This window comes from Amaranthus tricolor, chromosome 4, assembly GCF_026212465.1.
Source record: "Amaranthus tricolor cultivar Red isolate AtriRed21 chromosome 4, ASM2621246v1, whole genome shotgun sequence".
NCBI lineage: Eukaryota > Viridiplantae > Streptophyta > Magnoliopsida > Caryophyllales > Amaranthaceae > Amaranthus > Amaranthus tricolor.
In genome coordinates this window covers 25,701,486-25,721,398 of record NC_080050.1, presented here as the reverse complement: position 1 = coordinate 25,721,398, position 19,913 = coordinate 25,701,486, and the positions used below count along the sequence as shown (strand labels likewise).

Here is a 19,913-nt window from a genome sequence, read left to right as displayed (position 1 = left end):
CAAATAGTCAAAATGATTATTTTATAAGTAACTTTTAAATTAATTGAAAGACCGCTTTTAAGCCAAAATCAATAGACAGTATTTTCATTGGATTTTAGCTTTTTAACTCATTTTTTATCTTAGACTTAACATCATCATCATCATCATCATCCTACTCAGTATATTCCCCGCATAGAAGACTAAAGCCATGGACGGCAGCAACTCATACCCATAAAGGAGAGCGCGACCAAAGGAGTCCCCCGGCTCGAGGAAGATAAAGAGACGTGATAACACGCGCAAGATAACTTAAAGACCTAAAAAAGGGGAGCTACTACAGAGGAAAATATCTTAGACTTAACAACCAACAATAAATTTTGCAAAATATCTTCGTTAAAAGTTGACATATAAGCCGACAACTTTAACCAACAAACAATTATCAAACACATCCCTAGTTTAGCTACTCCAAAGTGCCAACTAAATAAATGAAATTTACCTATCTTTTTTGTTTGGTCTATCCCATCAAATATAGCTCATTTTGATTTTTGGCTATTACTCATAGTTCTCAAACTTCTCATCCATAATTAAACATACTTTTTTATAAAATATTATTTTATCTACTTTTCTTAATTTTCTCACTAAAACCAATGAGACAATTTTCTCGAGATAAGGGAAGAATAGTTGAAGAGCAATTAGAGATATTTGGGTCATCGAGTGGATTTCGAATTACGTGTTTCGAAGCAATTTAATATCGGACCTTATGTCCATATTGATTTTTACATTATTTTCATTTGGAAGTCGGATCAAATCGAATTCGATTACAAGATCTGATAAATATCGAATCATCGAGTCTATTTTGAACACCGCTAAAGGAAAGTCTTATGATCAAAACTGAAAAAAATATGAATGTAAATGACTAAATGAGCATTGAATATACTACAAGTACATGAAAGATTAAAAAAGAAATTTCAAAATTTCAGAAAACTGTTAAATAAACAATAATGGAGGGGGAGGAAGGGGGGCCAGAAGCCTGTACTTGCACAACACTTTCTGAGCATCAATTAATGGGGGCTCAGCAATCAAATTTGATCATTCTACATCTAATGAAAATGAAAAAGAGACAGATACCAGGCTCTCAGCCTCCCACTACTCTTAAATCTGGTCCATCCCCATGAATACTTCTGACATTTATTTCCCATCTCAACATAGCTAAATTTTAAAACATTTAATTTTAAAAGTCAGGTGCTACTAGTCTACAATACAATGAACACATCTCATCCTCATCTCATCAACAAACTGTTTCTTTAACAAAAGGGAAAATTGAAAGACCCCCATTATAGCATAGCAAACCACCATCTTTGAACCAAAATTTGAAGCTTTAGGTCATTCGAAGCCTTAATCGTCCACCATCCTCATCGTGCTATAATCAATCCCGAACTTATGAATTTGTATCACGAAAAAAAATGATACAGCTCATTAATTCAATCGGCCTTTCACAGTTCTAATCTTCCATCTCTAGTAGAGCCTTGTCTCATACAGTGAAAATGAATGCACAAAAGAGTAATAAAACATGGAAAAATAAAACTAAAAACAAAGGGGAGGGAGTACAACAACCGCGAATGGTTCAATACCTCGAGAATGACCCTTCTACTATACTCTGCAGGGTTAACCGAGCCCTCCACTCGTGACAATTTGGCAATTGCAATAACAGCTCTATTTCAACGCTGGAATTCAAATCTGGAAGAGAGCTGAAAGCAATGAGCTGCATGTTGCAAGTGTGTAGAAGGGAAGCTGGTCATTCTTCAATGCAGTCAGAGTAACCAATACATTTCCAAATATCACCCTACAATATCCTCACATGTGCCGGGGCGTCATCTCTTGGACCTTGAAGAGATCGATACATGTACAATGTATCAACATATTCATCTTTATCTTCCACCGGCAGCATTTCACTAGTAAACACTTCAACTACTAAATGTGGCATTTCTTTTGCAATCTGCCTACAAGCAGGAAGGGTCAACCTACAAGCCGACATCCAAAGAAATCTCATGTTGTAGAAATGGTGCAAACCAGCGCGTAAAACTGAATCGCCAAATGGGCTATCCCGGACCTCAAGTTTCAGCAATTTGGGGCAACCCTCCAGAACATACTTTAATGCCATGTCTGTATCCCCAGCAAAAGCAACCGACAATGTGCGTACCAATTTGCCATATCGGCCAATGTACTCAAATGCCTTATCAGTTAAAAGCCCCGAAACTGCAAGACGGGTGAGTTTCTTGCAATTCATTACGATGGCTCCGAAGCCTTCATCCATAGGCTCATTTGTGACATGGTCAGGACGGTGTCGGCCCATGATACAAAGCCGAAACACTACAAGATCGAGACAATTTTTTGACATAGCAACCACAGCCGCGTTTGTCATCCTTTGACAGAAATATAAAATTGATTGCAACTTTCTACAGCCTTCTGAAACAGCAAGTAAACCCACCTCAGACACAAATCCTTCACTATCTTCCCTAGCATCAATTGGAAACACTCGAAGCTCACGAAGATCTTTGCAAGTTGCAGAAACAGCTTGAAGCCCTTCATCCCCGACTGTATCGAGCACCTACAAGGAGCAAACCAAATGAGTCTTATATAACAAATTCTCTGTTGATACACTATATTAGCCAGAAAAAAGACAACATAGTAGGAAACTCACCCAAAAAATCTGGAGTTTATGGCAGTGAGAAATCACTGGTTTCAACTGTTCTGCAGTTATATTGGCATAGCTAAAGTTCAGTGAGGTGAGGTTGGCACACACAGGTTGTATGGAGGGCAAGAATGTCGATACAACTTCTCGAAAACCCGATAAACAAACAAGGGATTTACAACCAGCAAAAGCAGCTCGGTAATCAAAATCTTCCTGAGCTGGTAGCCAAACCTCAGAAGGACTAAAAGACCCGGTTCCTAGATGGGTTAGCTGAGGTGCTCGAGCCATCAAGCGACGCAATTGATCAATGGACACAAAACGATTCACCCTAAGCTTCTTAAAGTTAGGGGATCTGGTTAAAAGCTTCTCCAATGCATTGAAATTAATAGGGAAATCAATGCAATCAAAGCTAAGAGATTCAAGACAGGTCCCAGATTCAGGGAAGCAAGATATCCAATCCACTTCATCATCATTGACTTCAGCCTCAAATAGATCCAGAACTCTCAATTGTCTGAACAAAATTAACAAAACTAATTTGGAAAACTAATTTCTAAAACAATAATAAATCACATCATATTTAGAAATCACATATACTAGTTACTACACTTTTCTATCATTTTCATCAATTCACTAAAAAAGCTACTAAACGTTTCCTTTTTAATTCCCATTTTCAGATCTAGGTCCGTTTTTGACAATATTACCAAATCAAAACACAAAAGTGAACACATACTCATCTAGAAACAAATTTAAGGACCACCCAGATAAACAAATACAAAATGCAAACAGAATAGAAACACAAACCTGCACTTGGAAGCAAGAATAGCAAGGCCACTAGTACCAAAACCCTCACAACAAACAAGTGTAAGATCCTTGAAAGAAGGAAAAGACATAGAAATGAGCTCAAGATCATTATCAGTAATAGACATACGCTTGAGATGAATCTTCTCAAGCCACGGATAAGCTTGAGCAAAAGCAGAAAGCCAGCGAGTAGAGTGAGCTCCCCAGTTAATAGGCATAAGTCCAAAATCAGCAAACCTAGGCTTACCCTTGATCATCACCGATCTAATCCTCCTAAATCTCTCTATTGCACGGGCGGGACCCACTGCATAACAGTTCCCAATGAAGAGGTCGGATCGAGTAAGCGCCTCCGCACGAAACCATGACCTACAGACCAAGGACGCAGCGTTTCTGTCCCTCCGGCAAGTCAAAAAGTGAAGAACGTTCTCAAGAACATTCTCTAAAACTTGATCCGGACATGGCGGGGTGTAGAAAGAAGAAAGACCCAAACCACCGTGCCCAACAACAGACCCGGACCCGATCGAAGGATCTTCGGGAATGTTATTGTCACTCATCCTCCGAGATCAGTCTCGGGGAAAGGGGGAGATTTCAAATGCAAGTAAAAAGAAAATTAAAATTAAAATTTAGGGTTTTAGGAGAGAGAAAAGGAGGAAGAAGAGGATTGGTGGGATGAAAAAGAGGGAAGTGAGAGAAAATGAAGAAGAGAGAAGAAAGGGAAAGCGGGTTTAATAATGGAAAATTAGGCAGTTGAGTCAGGTGTCTGCTTCTTCTACTACTGAATAGTGAATACTACTAGCCTACTAGCTTATTCTGATAGCTCATAATTTATTTTGAATTTTTAATTAGCTTAATTTAACTAGTTTATTTTATATATGACAGCGTGTTTAAAATTAAATACTTTAACTAAATAATTTATCAAATACTAGAATTAAATAATTTGACTATCTAACCGTCGATTTGTTTTAGTTCATTAAGTTCTTTTGCCAAACAATCATGATAGATTAATTGACTTATTTTATATTAAAATAGTTTAGATAAAAAATTAGGTCATCTTAAGTGAAATTTTTTTTGGATAAAGTCTTAAGATCAATTCTCGTGAATAATACTCCCTTCAATTCGCAGCAACTGTCTCATTTAGTTTTTGCTTATATCTAATACATTAATTTAATCTTAATATCTCTAATTGTTCATAATAAAATATTATAAAATTTAAATAAAATTTATATTGAAAAATCAAACAATTATGTCACTTGATTATATTTTGACAACTAAATTAAGAATAAGAGTGATCGATAAATAATGTTAAAAACAAAACGATACATTTACTCTGAATCGGAGAGAAAAATCTACACCAATTTTAGACTTAGTCACTAGTGGAAAAAACCACATTTGCTGCCCAATATGTGCTGCGGTTAAACACAAATGCAGCATAAAATAATTAGGCAAAAAAACTATAGAGCATATGCTACGGTTCACCGCAGCACATAACTGTTTAAAAAATTTGAAAATTTTTAAAATGCTGAGTATATACTACGATTCCTTAAAAACTGCAGTAAATAAGCTTACAAATGTTCCGGTTCCACATAGCCCACAACATAAAGCGTTTTTTTTTCTAATGAAAAACCCGCCTTTTAACGTTCATAAACCCACAAAGCTCTATTATTGAAACAGTCCAAACCAACGTAAACAATATAATAATATTGTATACAAAGCATAGCGGAAGACTTATAGAAATCTGGGCTGAATCCAACCTGTAGCCGCAGTAAACCAATGTCGGAGTATTTAAAACTTTTTACATAATTAAGTGATTATTTACAAAACATTATAAAATCATTACAATTTAATTATACAAATGTCTAATTTACAAAATGTATTTCCAAAAGAAGTCCTCGCCTCGTCCGAAACACATAATACATGCATCCTTTCCACTACAGAGCTAACCTGAAAATGAATCTATCCCCCGTAAGGGATAGTCCCCATCAAAGACTGTCAACAATTGAATTGTTGAGTAATCCAACAAACTACTATATTTTATATACAAGTTGTTAACAGACATCTTCAATTAAATTCTTTATTTGCTCAATTGGTAACTCTTTATAAAAGATGAATTTATCAAAACCCAAACTCTTTTAAAAGACCGTTTGGTATCGACATAAATATGACTAAGAACCTTTGGTTCATAGTGAATCAAAATACGGCTATAACTTTACAAGTTAATAGCGAAAATCAAAATGCGACTATTACTTTACTAGTCAATAGCGAAACAATACGACAAATGAAACATATGATTTCATTTGTGAAACAAACAAACCTTTATATACCAAACGTATTTATTCAAATCTCATATTAAAACTATGATATAACAATACTTAAAAATGTGGGAATATATGGACCGTCAGGAAGTAGGCTTGATCTAAATCCTAAGAATACGGGTGATCATCATCACCGAAAATACGGTTATTGCAAGAACGAAACGGGAACGGGGTCTCGAGACCGATTCGAATAACCATTACCTATTATCAAGCTATAGGATTTCACAATAATCCGGATATAATTATCCGTTGCCAATTTCTAAAAACGGACATTTTTCAATGTCGAACATTTCAATATAAAATGAATCAATAAATCACTTGATTTTCTTTGAAATTAATAACCATAACTCATTTTCATAGTACAATATATTTAAAAGTTCATATTTATAAAGTTGTGAACTTACAAAACATAATTTTGATCAAGGACTAGAAGCAAAGTCAAACGAAGTCAAAATCCAAAATTTCGAACACTAAAAATCAAATTAGAAAACCAAAGAACTTCATTGATGCATTTGAACAAACAACTTGTGTACATCAACTTATAACGCCAAAAGGTAACAATCCAAGCTTCCTTTTTCATCACCATCAATAATACTCAACAAACTCATACTATCCATAATTACCCAATAAAGAAACATAAAATAATCTTAAACACTTGATTAAAGAAATACCCAATTGAAATCCCAATTTAAACAATTAATCTCATGATTGGTTATTCTCGATTTTCATGACAGTCTATTAGTATTTTGGTCATAACTCTCTCATACGAACTCATTTGGGAGTAATTCAAGTGGCTACGCGACTCTGACTCAAAGCTCTACAATTCTTATGCAGACAGTAAAACCTAGAAACAATCAGAACGGCCCCGAAAATAGAAAAACAGAAAGCTTATTGTCAATTTTCATGACAGCCTGTCAGTATTTTGGATATAACTCCCTCATACGAACTCATTTTGGGGCGATTCAAGTACCCACGCGACCGCAACTCGGAGCTCTACAAATAGTATGTAGACACCAAAACCAAGAAATAATCATAACTGACCCGAAAATGGCCAAAACAGAACGCTCAGTTTCTGTCAATATCCAAAATACTAAATTTTATACCAGAAACCAAATAACCCAATCAACCAATACTAATCAACACTAAAAACAACCCAATTACTAATTGAATTCATATACTCATCTTAAAGTTAAGTTGATACTTAAATTTGAATCAAAGACCCAAATTGAATCAACAATTACTAAACTACTTTAAAACATTCAATTAATACTTAAATAGAATAGTTTGTGGGTTACCTTTGAGCAAATTCTTCTCAACACTTTGTAATCCACCCAAAATCAAAGATCTACTTCAGTAATCCAACCAAAAAGAGCTTCTACCAAAAGAACCTAACAATTATACTACAAATATCAAATTAATGGTTCTATTAACCTTTAAATCAACATACACATAAAAGGAGGAAGATGAATATGAACTCACTATTACAAAAAGAGGATGGAGATGAGGTTTTACTTGATTTCTTCAATCCCAGAATTTCTAATTTCCAAAACAATCCCAATTAGTTTCCACTTGCTCAAGAAATCAGATTATTCAAGAAGAGTAGCTTGAGTTTCTTCAAACCCTAGCTATTGGGGATTTCTAAAATGCTGATATTCTATGTTTTTGTTTTCCAGAAACTTGAGATGGTAGAAGAAAGAGATGAGTATTGCTTTGTAAACTTTATACAGATTTCACTTAACTTGAGATGATTCATGAATATTAGATGAGTCATAGGTTTTGGTGGCTAAATTAGGAGTGATATGGCTTCCTACACATATTTATCAAGTATGAGATGTATTATACACCCATATTTTCCGTCGTATAATTTATTTTGTCCCCAAAAATAATAAATCTAATATCTAAAAATCGTAGTAAAATTTTACTTTTAAAATGACAAACTCATTTTACTTATTAAAATAGTAATTTTTAACAAAGACGTTTTTATAATTGTTTCAATTATACTTTCATAAACCACAAATAAGTTATTGTTTCATCTCTTGTTCATCTTCTTGTTCATGAACCCTTTGAAACCCACGAATAGGCTGCTCTGTTCATCATCTTCTTCTCCCACACAAACCTCTACTGTTCACAAAGCTGCTCTGCTCTAGTCTTCATCTTCAAAAGGCACGACATTATATTGTTCTTCAAAACCCTTTGAAACCTTTAAGTATTTGGTCTTGTTCATCTTCAAAACCCACGAAATTAAGGTATAATTTCTCTTTTTAATTTCTCAAACCTTTAAGTTTTTGCAAGTTCAAAACAAACGAAAATTAGGGCTACTTTTTTATACTAATTTTGTTTTTGTTTTTCATTGTAGATTATATTACATAACCCACGAAATCAAGGTAATTTCTATTTATTTTGTAAATTTTCAAGTTCATATTTTTATTGTTTTACTTGTAATTTACTAATTTAGTGCTAAAGATATCAATTATTTGTGAATTTTACATTTTTCAAGTTTATGTTAATAATTTGTTAATAATTTGTGTATTTTGTTAAAAATGTGCGTTGTTATACTTATGTCTTTACTTATTAGAATTAGAATACATATATTTTTAGGGTTAAATGATTTAATTTTATTACTTATATTTTGAATATGGTTTTATTTACAAATATAGTGCTTAATATTGAAGTATGAAGTATAGAATTAGAATATGTTTGGTTATATAGAATTAGAATATGAAGTACATGAAGTATGAAGTATACAATGTTAATTATTCTGAATGATTTCAGTTTTAGAATACAATAATGTAGTGCTTATATAGAATTAGAATATGCAGTATGTAAATTTAGGGTTAACTAGATTTGTTATAAATAAGTGTATATTTTAGGGTTAAATATGTTTGGTATAAATAAGTATATATGTTAAAAAGTGATTATTAATTTTGTTTTGAATTAATTAATCACGCTTAGGATGACAAAAGATTGTTCTTGGATGTATGGCATATTAGAATTTTGTAGTATTGTCGTTGAACATCAAGTTAGAACGGGAGGAGTTTTGGATTTTATTGCCCATGTGTCAAGTGTGGCAATGTATCAAAGGTAGATAGTGTTGATATCCTTAGGGAGCACATACTTTGACGTGGGTTTAGGCCTCAATATGTTTGGGTTTGGCATAGTGAGGAGGGAATTTACAAAGAAAAAAAGTGTTGTTGAGGATGTCAATAATGTGGATGTCAATGAGGATATAGTAGATTGTGTTGATGGGTATGAGACAGATGAAGAGAATGTCGATGAGGATGTAGATCGTATTGATGAGATGTTGGAGGGAGTCGAGGGTGAGTTAGGAAAACATCCCCGTGTTTTTGACTTGTTGACAGAGACTTCTCAAAAGCCTTTTACCATGAATGTATAAAGTTCACCAAACTAACAGCCTTGTTGACAATTTTCAACTTTAAGTCAAAGTTCAATTGGAGTGACACTAGTTTCACAATGTTATTAGAAGAGTTAGGTGAGATGCTTACTGAGGAAAATGAACTTCCAAAGTCGACATATTATGGCAAAAAGCTCATGTGTCCTTTCGGCTTAGAGTATCAGAAGATTCATGCGTGTCCTAATGATTGTGTATTGTATTAGAAGGAAAAAAAGAACTTAGAACAGTTCTCAACATAATATTTGGCCGGTACTGTTAGTGATCTATAATTTGCCACCTTGGTTGTGTATGAAGCGTAACTACATTATGCTTTCGCTTCTTATCTTGGGTCCTTAACAACCTAGCAATGATATAGATGTATATCTTGCACCTCTCGTTGAGGATTTTAAAAAGATGTGGGATGAAGGCGTTTCCGTGTTTGATGCGCATGCTAATGAGGAGTTCACCTTACGTGCAATGCTCTTATGCACCGTTAATGATTTTCCGGCATATGGCAACTTATCACGGTATAAGAACAAAGGGAAGAAAATGCCCAATATGTATCGATGACATGGAATCCACGTGGATTCCTAAGCGCAAGCATGTTTTCATGCACCATCGAAAGTTCCTCCCACAAGATCATTAATATCGTAAGAAGAAAAAGATGTTCTATGGGGAGGTTGAGGACCATGTAGCTCATTGACTGGTTATAAGGTTTACGAACAGGTTAACAGAGTTGAAACTGTATTCGGTAAAACAGGGCTAGTGCAAGGGGGTGAAGACCGACTATGGAAAAAAGAATCAATCTTTTGGAAGCTTCCATATTGGAGAGATCTACAGGTTAGGCACTGTCTTGACATTATGCATATAGATAAAAATGTATGCAATGCCATACTCGGGACGCTCATGAACATTCCGGGTAAGACAAAGGATGTTAAGTCGTGCGAGATTACTTTGAATGTAAGGGTATTCGTCCGGAGTTGTGGCCACAAGTTAAGGTGAGTACGAAAAAAAATAGAGCTGATGAAGTTGGTGGCAGTAACAAGGAAAAGGGCAGTAAGAAGAAGATGAGTAATGAAAAAAATTATTTGCCTCCAGCTTGCTACACATTGTCCAAAGCAGAGAAGCGAGTATTTTGTGAGTCTTTGTATGGCATTAAGGTTCCGTCCGAGTACTCATCCAACATGAAGAGATTTGTGACCCTAAATGGTGAGTTGAAGTTGGAAAGCATGAAATCTCATGATTGCCATGTAATGATGCAAGTGTTCTTACCAATTGCAATCCGTACTACCAAAACATGTGAGATATGCTATTACCGAGGTATGTTCGTTCTTCAACACAATTTGTAGAGAAGTTCTTGATCCCTTTAAACTTGATGCTCTTCAAGTCGACATGATTGTAACTTTATGCAAATTTGAGATGTATTTTCCACCTTCTTTTTTTGACATAATGATTCATTTTATTGTCCATCTCGTTCGTGAAATCAAGCTTTTGGGTCCAGTTTTATTAAGGTGGTGTTATCCTTTTGAAAGGCACATGGGAGTTTTACAAAACAAAGTGAGGAACCCAGCACAACCCGAGGGGAGTATGATTCAAGGCACTGTGAGCGATGAGATTAGTAACTTCATAGCCAAGTATATGGCCATGGCAAAGCCTATTGGGCTTCCCACCTCTCGACATGAAGGAAGGCTTGAAGGATAAGGAGCAATTGGCTTTAAATCGATCACACCTCCTCGAGACAGTCTTCTACAAGCACACTTATATGTGTTGCATCATATTCCAGAAGTCCATCCTTTTTTGAATGAGCATTTTGATATATTGCACGCCAAATATCCTTCTAAAGGGGATAGGACATTGATGCAGTTGTATAATAAGATGTTTATTGATTGGTTTCATAATCGAGTAATATGTGAAGAACTCAAGGGTGTATCTGAAACTGTTAAGTGGTTAGCTTTTGATCCTCATGATGATGTCAACAAACATGAGAGTTACGATGTCAATGGGTTCACATTTTGGACTGAGGGTCAAGATAAGAAGTCATCTTATCTGCAGAATAGTGAGGTTTCTATTTTGGCGTCATCTACATTTTACGCGAGTGCCAAGGATCAATCACATGTTGATGCTAAATTGGTATACTACGGGCAGGTACATGAAATATGGGAGCTTGATTACTCTAGTTTCACTATTGGTCTTTTCAAATGCAAGTGGGGTAGCTAGTAATCGACAATGCGTAAAAAATGATGACCCTTGTGGATTCACTCTTGTAGACTTAACTTGTTTGCATGATAGTGAGGAGCCATTTATATTAGCCATACAGGCCAAGCAAATATTCTAAATTGTAAACCCGTCTAATAAAAAATGGTATATTGTTGTACCGGAAAAAAGAAGTATCCTTGGTATAGATGATGTTGAGGATGGAAGAATATGATGCTTTTGAAGACTCACCGCCCTTAATCCAAAATCTGTGGATGAAGATGATGTAAATGTTGGTTATACGCGTGTAGATCACACAGAAGGAATACATTTGAATTAAGTGACTCACAAGGTATGAAGTATTTATGCTTTTTTGGCATTTTCTCGCTTAAATTAGTTCAAACTTGGTTTGTTTGGCATGAAACTTGGCACACAACACTATTTGGTATATATTATTGTGTTTTAATGGTTAGAATTGAAAACAATAGTCATATGCTTGAAATTACGTGCTAAGTTGAGTTTTTAAGGTTTTTTAAGCTTTTTTGACACTTTCACGTATAAAGTAGTTCAAATTTGGTTTGTTTTGCATGAAACTTGGTACACAACACTATTTGATATATATTATTGTGTTGAAATGTTTAGAATTGAAAATAATAGTCATGTACTTGAAATTACATGCTAAGTTGCGTTTTTAAGGTTTTTTAAGCTTTTTTGACACTTTCTCACATAAAGTAGTTCAAACTTGGTTTGTTTTGCATGAAACTTGGCACACAATATTATTTGGTATATATTATTGTGTTGAAATGGTTAGAATTAAAATTACATTCCTATGTTGTTCTAATATATTTCTATTTACATACATCCAGGTACTCATCTACAATGCACCTTTTTAGAGATGAAATTGTCCCCGAGATTGAGACTTCTTATAATGAGCACCATTGTGAATCGAATAAGGACTATGATTCCGAGATGGAAAAGGACATAATTGATGATGATCATGACTCCAAAGTGAGGGGTGACAAAGAGGATGACGACCCATAAGTTAGACACGAGAGTATGGCTGAAGACGCCCCACCATATCCCTCGGATATAGAAATAGTACCAATGAATGTTACCACTACCACTACTAGCGTTGGTTCTAAGAAGAGAAAAGGAAGAGGTCCTACGAAAAGCCTCAAAGTCACAGAACTCATGCACTTGGAATACAATGCATTGGGTCAACCCTGTGGGCTGTGGCAAATAGCGTAGACAATATGGAAAACAAATCGGCATATGTATCCGTAAGATTTTCATATTGTACGCATGGGACGAGGTTCCAAAGGGTTTGAAGAACTCTCTATTGAATGATACTGTGGTAAGCAACTTTACTATTTTTATTTATTTAGTTTCATTTTAAAATTAATTTAATTGACACTAATAAATATAATTTTTCTTTTTTGTAGAATCTCTTTCATATTGAGAATGACGAAGAGAAAAAGAATGTTTTTCTTCCAGCTGTTGCTGAAAGATTCAGAGATTTTAAATCTAAGCTTGTAACTGGCTGGATGAACAAAAAACGTGCCCGTAAGACCAAGAAGATCAAAACTAGAAACGAAGGTGGAGATCAAGCACCTGCAAAGATGCCTATGAAATATGGGGTCATATATCGAAGAATGAATAGGAAGCGTTTATTGGCCAAAAAAACAACTCCCACCGTAGTTGTAAGTATTCTATTATATTATAGCTTTTGATTTAATTTTACTTGTTTTGAATCAATCATTAAACTAATATATGACATTTGATTTCTATTGATTAATTAGGAAAAGCGTGGTAAAGCTTCTGAATCAGCAAGCAAAAGAAAGTTTTACCATCGCTTAGGCCCAAAAACGTACGATGAGGCCCGAAAAGAGTGGGTGAATGCGGGTTTATACCCCAATCAGAGTCCCGCGAACTCATCTACGGCTAGCTCTACATCCGTGAATACTCCTGCTGGAGATCGGGTGCGAGATTGGTACTGCGGACTTCATTCACGAGATTCAAGTGGTATTTTTACCAATACTGATCTGGGAATGAAAAAAGTTGTTGATGCTGTGGTGAGTTTTGAAATTATTAATTATATGCTTGATTTGTTTTATATTTTTTGACTTTGATTTACTATAAACTAATTGTTATATATGTCACTTTTTATTTGAACAGATGGGCTGGAAAGAAATGTTGATGCATTGCATATGGTGTTAGGGAAAGACCATAAAGGGCGGGTAGTCGGAAAAGGAGGGGCCCGCGTGGGGTTAAAGAAGGAGTTCGGCAAAGAGTATGTCGCTACTCAATCAAGAACGATGCTACCTGAAGAAACTACGACCCTCATAAGGGAAATTATGAAGGACGTACTCGGAAAAGTTGTATTCGTTTGCAGAAGATGGGAGCACCCACTGTAGACTTGGCAAATATGATTGTCGAGGATCAGCAAAGTCAACATGGGGATCCTAAGGCTTCGGTTGAGCGAACACCCGAGCTTGTGGTAAAGGTACATAGTTTTTTAAACATATAAGCACCTATTAATTTAAATTGCAACGTGTTTTATATATTTTGATACTAAGTATACTAAACGACACCATTTTTAGGAGGTGACTCCTTGTTCTCTATTGCTACCTCAGTTAGGTGTGGTCAAATGTGGCGACTTAACTGAGGTTGTATATGGTGTGGTACAACCAACCAAAGAGAGCCAAACAGTACATTCCATGCCTATTACAGGTGGCCACATAAGTGTGACCGTAGAAACTATTTTAAAGGGGTTTGAAGATTTCTCAGTTCCGGTTCCAATGCCAAAATGAAGCCTTGAGAAACTATCAGACGCCTATGGTAGTTTCGCCACATGGCCATATGCTTGGGTCCGATTTACTACCAAGGTAATAATCATTTGTATCTTATTTATTTTTATTATTTTAATTGCATGCTTACACTAGTAAATTGTATAAACTCAAATAGCAAAAGAGTCCAAAGGGCTCTAAGAGAGAGATCGGTTCCCCATCAAAGGCATCGGCTGGTTCAAAGTCGACGGCAACCAATCCAATTTTGACTGATGCGGAGCTAATAGATCTCTCTCTAGATTGCAAATGGCGACACACATGTGCATCTCGCATGTGTAAGGAGAACCCAATCATGCTACCCCCTACAAAAGGACCTAATTCAGCTTTGTTGAAAACCCTTTTGTAATTATTGGTCCTAGTGATATTGGACAACTTTTTAGAGGAGACTTGTTGAATATAGCTCTTATCCATGTTTACATGAGGTGATGTTCATTATCTTACAATCTGGGCTTTATTGTTTAATTGTTTTCATAATCGAATTACTAACAAAAGTTTCTTATTCGTGAGTTTAGTGTGGCTTTTGAGGAGCTAAATTGTTTCGAACCTCCAATAAAAATTAGATGGTTTTGTCCAGAAACGATTTCAGGTATTAGATGCGTAAAAGTGCCAGATGATGTCAAAGCATACAATGAGGTTGTTTTGAAAAATTCACTTGCATCAAAACACATGTTCATTCTGGCTCCATATGTGGAAGAGTAAGTTTTAGTTTTGACATTGAACTTATTTTTTAATTTTTATCTAAGTTCACATATTTTCTAACTTGTTGATTTTAAATTTACGTTTGTAGTTTGCATTGGATACTTTTGGTCATATGTCCTTTGACTAATACCGTGCACGTCTTCGACTCATTACATAAAGCTCAAAGCACGCCTCGCAACACAAGATTCAAAGCTTTGTTGAATACGTAATTTTATAAACTTTACCAATTTCATTTAAGTGTTATATATATATATATATATATATATATATATATATATATATATATATATATATATATATATATATATATATATATATATATACATATATATACATATATGTACATATATATACATATATATATATATATATACATATATATATATATATACATATATATATATATATACATATATATATATATATATATATACATATATATATATATATATATATATATATATATATATATATATGTATATGTATATATATTACATTAATATTATTACATACATTGATATATAAATAGTTATAATTTTCCTATGCGTTTCAGCACAAAGAAGAAAGTGCGAGGAGAAATGGAATCTAGTTCGAGAGCCACATATCCGAAATGGAAAACAGTAAAGGTACACAACACTATTCGAAATACGTGTTTTTAAGCGTTTTTGGCACTTTCTCGCATAAAGTGGTTCAAGCTTGGTTTATTTGGCACGAAACTTGGCACACAACACTATTTAGTATACATTGTTGTGTTGAAATGGTTAGAATCGAAAAGAATAGTCATATGCATAATATTACGTGCGAAGTTGCTGTTTAAAGGTTTTTTTAAGCGTTTTTGGCACTTTTTCGCATAAAGTGGTTCAAACTTGGTTTGTTTGGCACGAAACTTGGCACACAACACTATTTGGTATATATTGTTGTGTTGAAATGGTTAGAATCGAAAAGAATAGTCATATGCTTGATACTACGTGCTAAGTTGCTTTTAAAAGGTTTTTAAGCGCTTTTGGCACTTTCTTGCATAAAATGGTTCAAACTTGGTTTATTTACCACGAAACTTGGCACACAACACTATCTGGTATATATTGTTGAAATGGTTAGAATCGAAAACAATAGTCTTATGCTTGAAATTACGTGCTAAGTTGCTTTTTAAAGGTTTTTTTTAGCGTTTTTGGCACTTTCTCGCATAAAGTGGTTCAAACTTAATTTGTTTGGCACGAAACTTGACACACAACACTATTTGGTATATATTGTTGTGTTGAAATAGTTAGAATTGAAACAATAGTCATATGCTTGTTATTACGTGCTAAGTTGCGTTTTTAAGGTTTTTAAAGCTTTTTTTGTTACTAACATCTATTTTCTCTTAGTGCTTTCAACAAGATAATGGTGTTGATTGCAGATACTACACTCTTAAATATATGGACGATCTCTTACAAGCCGTGAAGAACGTTGAAGTCGAAAATATAGATGCGGTATGTATATGTTACGTTTCTTAAATTATAATATTATATATTTAATATTGGTAAAATCTAATGTATATGTATTCTATAAACTTTTTTAATTATTTCATATCATATTTACGTTTTATACGACAATCCAAAAGAAACACGCACTTTGATAGAAGGGAAAATGCGCGAATTGAATAATAAGATGGTCGTGTATCTTTCTAATTTATGTGTTTGGTAGTGTGATTAGTTTAGATTTTGCACTTTTATTTTTAGATTTTAATATACATATACTTTTGCCATTACAGACACACACACATGCATATATACACACACATACATACATATATATATATATATATATATATATATATATATATATATATATATATAACTGCAACATATGGTGAACAAAAAATAGCAGTATTTGAAGTTAAATCCACTAGTAGAGTAGAGAGTAGCTTCATTTTATTGTGATGATGATGGTGGTGGTGATGAAAGGGTGGTGTAAATTGCCATACATTTTGACAAGAGTTGAGTTTTGGTTTCTCTCTCCTCTTTTTATGTTTTCCTCCAGCTCTAAAGAAAGGATGAATAATACTCCCTTCATGTTCCTCCATTATTTGAGGTAGTTTATATTAAAATTTTTTTTTTTTCTTCATTGCTTTCATTTTCACTTGAAGTGGTTGTATGAGTTGACCGTTTTTCTCTTAATTTTCTTTTCTTCGCAACCACTAAAGGGTGATTGTTACTTTGTTTTTAAATTTAGCTTTTTAGTTGGTTTTTAATTTTTGACTTATTGGTTTGTGAAACAATAAAAAAAGTATTTGGTAAATAACTTTTAAATTAAATGAAAAGCTGATTTTTAAGCCAAAATAAAAAACTTCTCTAATTAGATTTTTTTTTTGTCTTTTGGCTTATTGGCCTACTTTTTCTCTAATAAAAAGCCAACAGCCAATACTTAAATGTACTAAACATCTCTACAAATAGCTATCTTTTTTCAGCTAGTTTAAAAGCCAATAAAAACAACCAATATTTTCAGCTGGTCGAATAAACAAACTAAAAAAGCCAATATTAACGGCTTACAGTCAGTTGCCAAATACCGCCGTGTGTTTATAAGTCATATACGTAAGCTCTACAATACCTAAAAATAACCTTAATTGCAGGACTTTTTAGAAACAATTGTGATCCTAATTATTTGATGATTATTAAATTTATATATATATAAAAATAGAATTAGATTTTAGTAATCCAACTTATTATTTGTTCGAAAATAAACTTACCTCTTAATTATTAATGAACTCAATTATTAAGAGTGTCTACTGAAAATGTATCCACCAGCTTGTTAATCAGTTGTTGTACGTAAAGGTTAGTCGTTGAAATGTTCTTCTTCCTTATATGTTAACAACAATCATTAAATCAGCATCAAAGCTACCAAATTTTTGAATAATTTTTTTTATTTGTTTTTAAAAATGTGAATCCGCTTAATTTTATGTGATTTATTCCACTATTTACCATGAAAATGGGAGTTTATTTTTGTTGTAATGCACATCTATAAGATCTTTCAAAGTCGGATTCTATATAGTAAGCTCATGATATGTTTCTTTTAAACTCAAAATTAGAATTCCCACTCACTTTGTTAGACAATTAATTAGATCACTTTTATTTACCTTTTGAATCCATAATTTATAGATATTAAGAGTTATTGTCAATATAAAAACCGGTAATTCCAAATATCTTAGACTTTCCATTATAAACTTTACATCAAATTAACTTATAGTAATTTTTAGTAGTTTAGATATAAAAATCCACTTTTTTTTTTTTTTTTTTTTTTTTTTTTTTTTTTTTTTTCTCATTGTGACATATTGAGTAGCGTAACTACACATATACTGTAAGCTTGTTGTAATTATTGTCATATAAAAATTAATAATTTTTGGTATTTGACCCGCAACTACACATAAACCATAAGCTTGCTGTAAATAAATTTTCATATTAAGTTTTTGGTGATGTTCCTTTATCAAGATTATTGTATTTTAGTTTGGCTAAACTAACAATTGAACTAAAACAAGTCTAATTTTCAGCGTTAAAACTTTTAATTTTTAGAATGAAATTTTAGATTATAACTAGTGAAATAAAGCCAAAAACAAATTACAAGAATATAACAAGTAAAAAATAAGCATGGAAATTCAATAACCAAGCTCAAAATAAATTACTACAACTTTTAAAGTGGTTAGTGGCGAAGATTTCCACAAAATGGAACATGTAAATGAAACTAATGATTGACGTACGGAAATGAATAACTTCAATTGAATATACCTAACTTACAACTTGGAAATCCTTCATGGTTCACAAAAATGTCCCTAAGACCTATAAATCTATTTCTAATGTTCTTGTTGTTAGACGTGCTTAACGAGACGGGTCGACCCAACGATTAGGATTGGGTCACTTTTTAACAGGTCATTAATAGGTGGGTTAATAACGGATCAAGACATTAACAGGCTTTGGTGAAATGGGTTGGACCGAGTCGGGTCGGATAATTATAGAAATTGGTTGCAAAACAAATTTACCACTTTTTTTTAATATTTTTATATAATTTTATTATATAAATAGGTGGATTGACTAAATGGGCCACAAAGTGCAATAAAAACATTATTATATGAACTTTTTAAAAACCGTTCAAAGTGGGTCGGGTTTAAACGGGGTTTGATCTGCCCCGACCCATTTAAATTTGACATGACTCGTCCTAACGCAGCACATTTAAATTTTGCCCCAACCTGGCCGTTGAATAATAATAATAAAAATATCCAAGTGTTTCTTAATCTCAAACATAAATTCGATTACAACTCTTGAAGAAACTAAAGAAGAAGGTCACTATCAAGAAATTTAAGAATTAGGGTTGGACGAAATACTAAGAGATAAAAGCTAGTAGAAAAATGATCTTTATTTAAAGTGGTGTGTTGTGTGGTGTATCTTCTCTTCCACCAAAATGTTGCTTCTAACAGAGCTTGAAAATTAAGATTGTTGCACTAACTAATTATTCTTATTCAATGCTTTCCTCCAAAATCCCACCAAATCAGTAAAAAATGAAGAGAAAAGATGTGGAAATTAGGAAAATTGAGAAAAGGATGGAAATTTTAAATTTTCTAATATGTTAGTGTCATCTAATTAAGCCGATTCATGCTCAGGTGCAAGACTGACACTCCTCCGTTGTTACATGCTTTAGGTTAAGGCTCAAATATAGACTCGCTCACTCAGGCGGGCCACTCCAGGGGAGATTCTCAAAACCTTCTAGAAGATCAAGGCAAAATGCCCGATTGAGCCACGTATGAACACAATTTGGGTATCCAACGTGAACATCTACCTATAATGTTAGCATACCCATTATTTGGTAATTTGAAATTGCTATGATATTCAAAATTAGTTAGTGACAAGCAAATAATTTTTGTGTATTATTAGGAATTCAGTCTTTAGTTGTAATGCAAAATGTTATGATTGGTGTGACTTGAGTGCACAATTGGTGTGTGCATTCATGTGGTGACTCTTGGGATGGAATCCCATAAGTAT

At 33.6% G+C, this 19,913-nt stretch overlaps 1 protein-coding gene and 1 long non-coding RNA gene across 2 annotated transcripts; both read right to left on the bottom strand.

Moving 5' to 3' along the window:
- Nucleotides 1–921: 921 nt before the first annotated feature.
- Nucleotides 922–4,254, bottom strand: LOC130810586 (transport inhibitor response 1-like protein). The gene is made up of 3 exons (XM_057676699.1): nt 3,470–4,254; nt 2,678–3,179; nt 922–2,584 (listed from the first exon to the last, which is right to left on the bottom strand). Exons 1-3 carry the CDS (start codon nt 4,018–4,020, stop codon nt 1,820–1,822), a joined length of 1,818 nt encoding a protein of 605 aa, XP_057532682.1. The 5' UTR covers nt 4,021–4,254; the 3' UTR covers nt 922–1,819.
- An 883-nt stretch (nt 4,255–5,137) lies between these two features.
- LOC130811043 (uncharacterized) lies at nt 5,138–7,516 on the bottom strand. The gene is made up of 3 exons (XR_009041087.1): nt 7,258–7,516; nt 7,074–7,166; nt 5,138–5,419 (listed from the first exon to the last, which is right to left on the bottom strand). It is a non-coding gene; the product is annotated as an uncharacterized LOC130811043 (long non-coding RNA).
- Nucleotides 7,517–19,913: the final 12,397 nt, after the last annotated feature.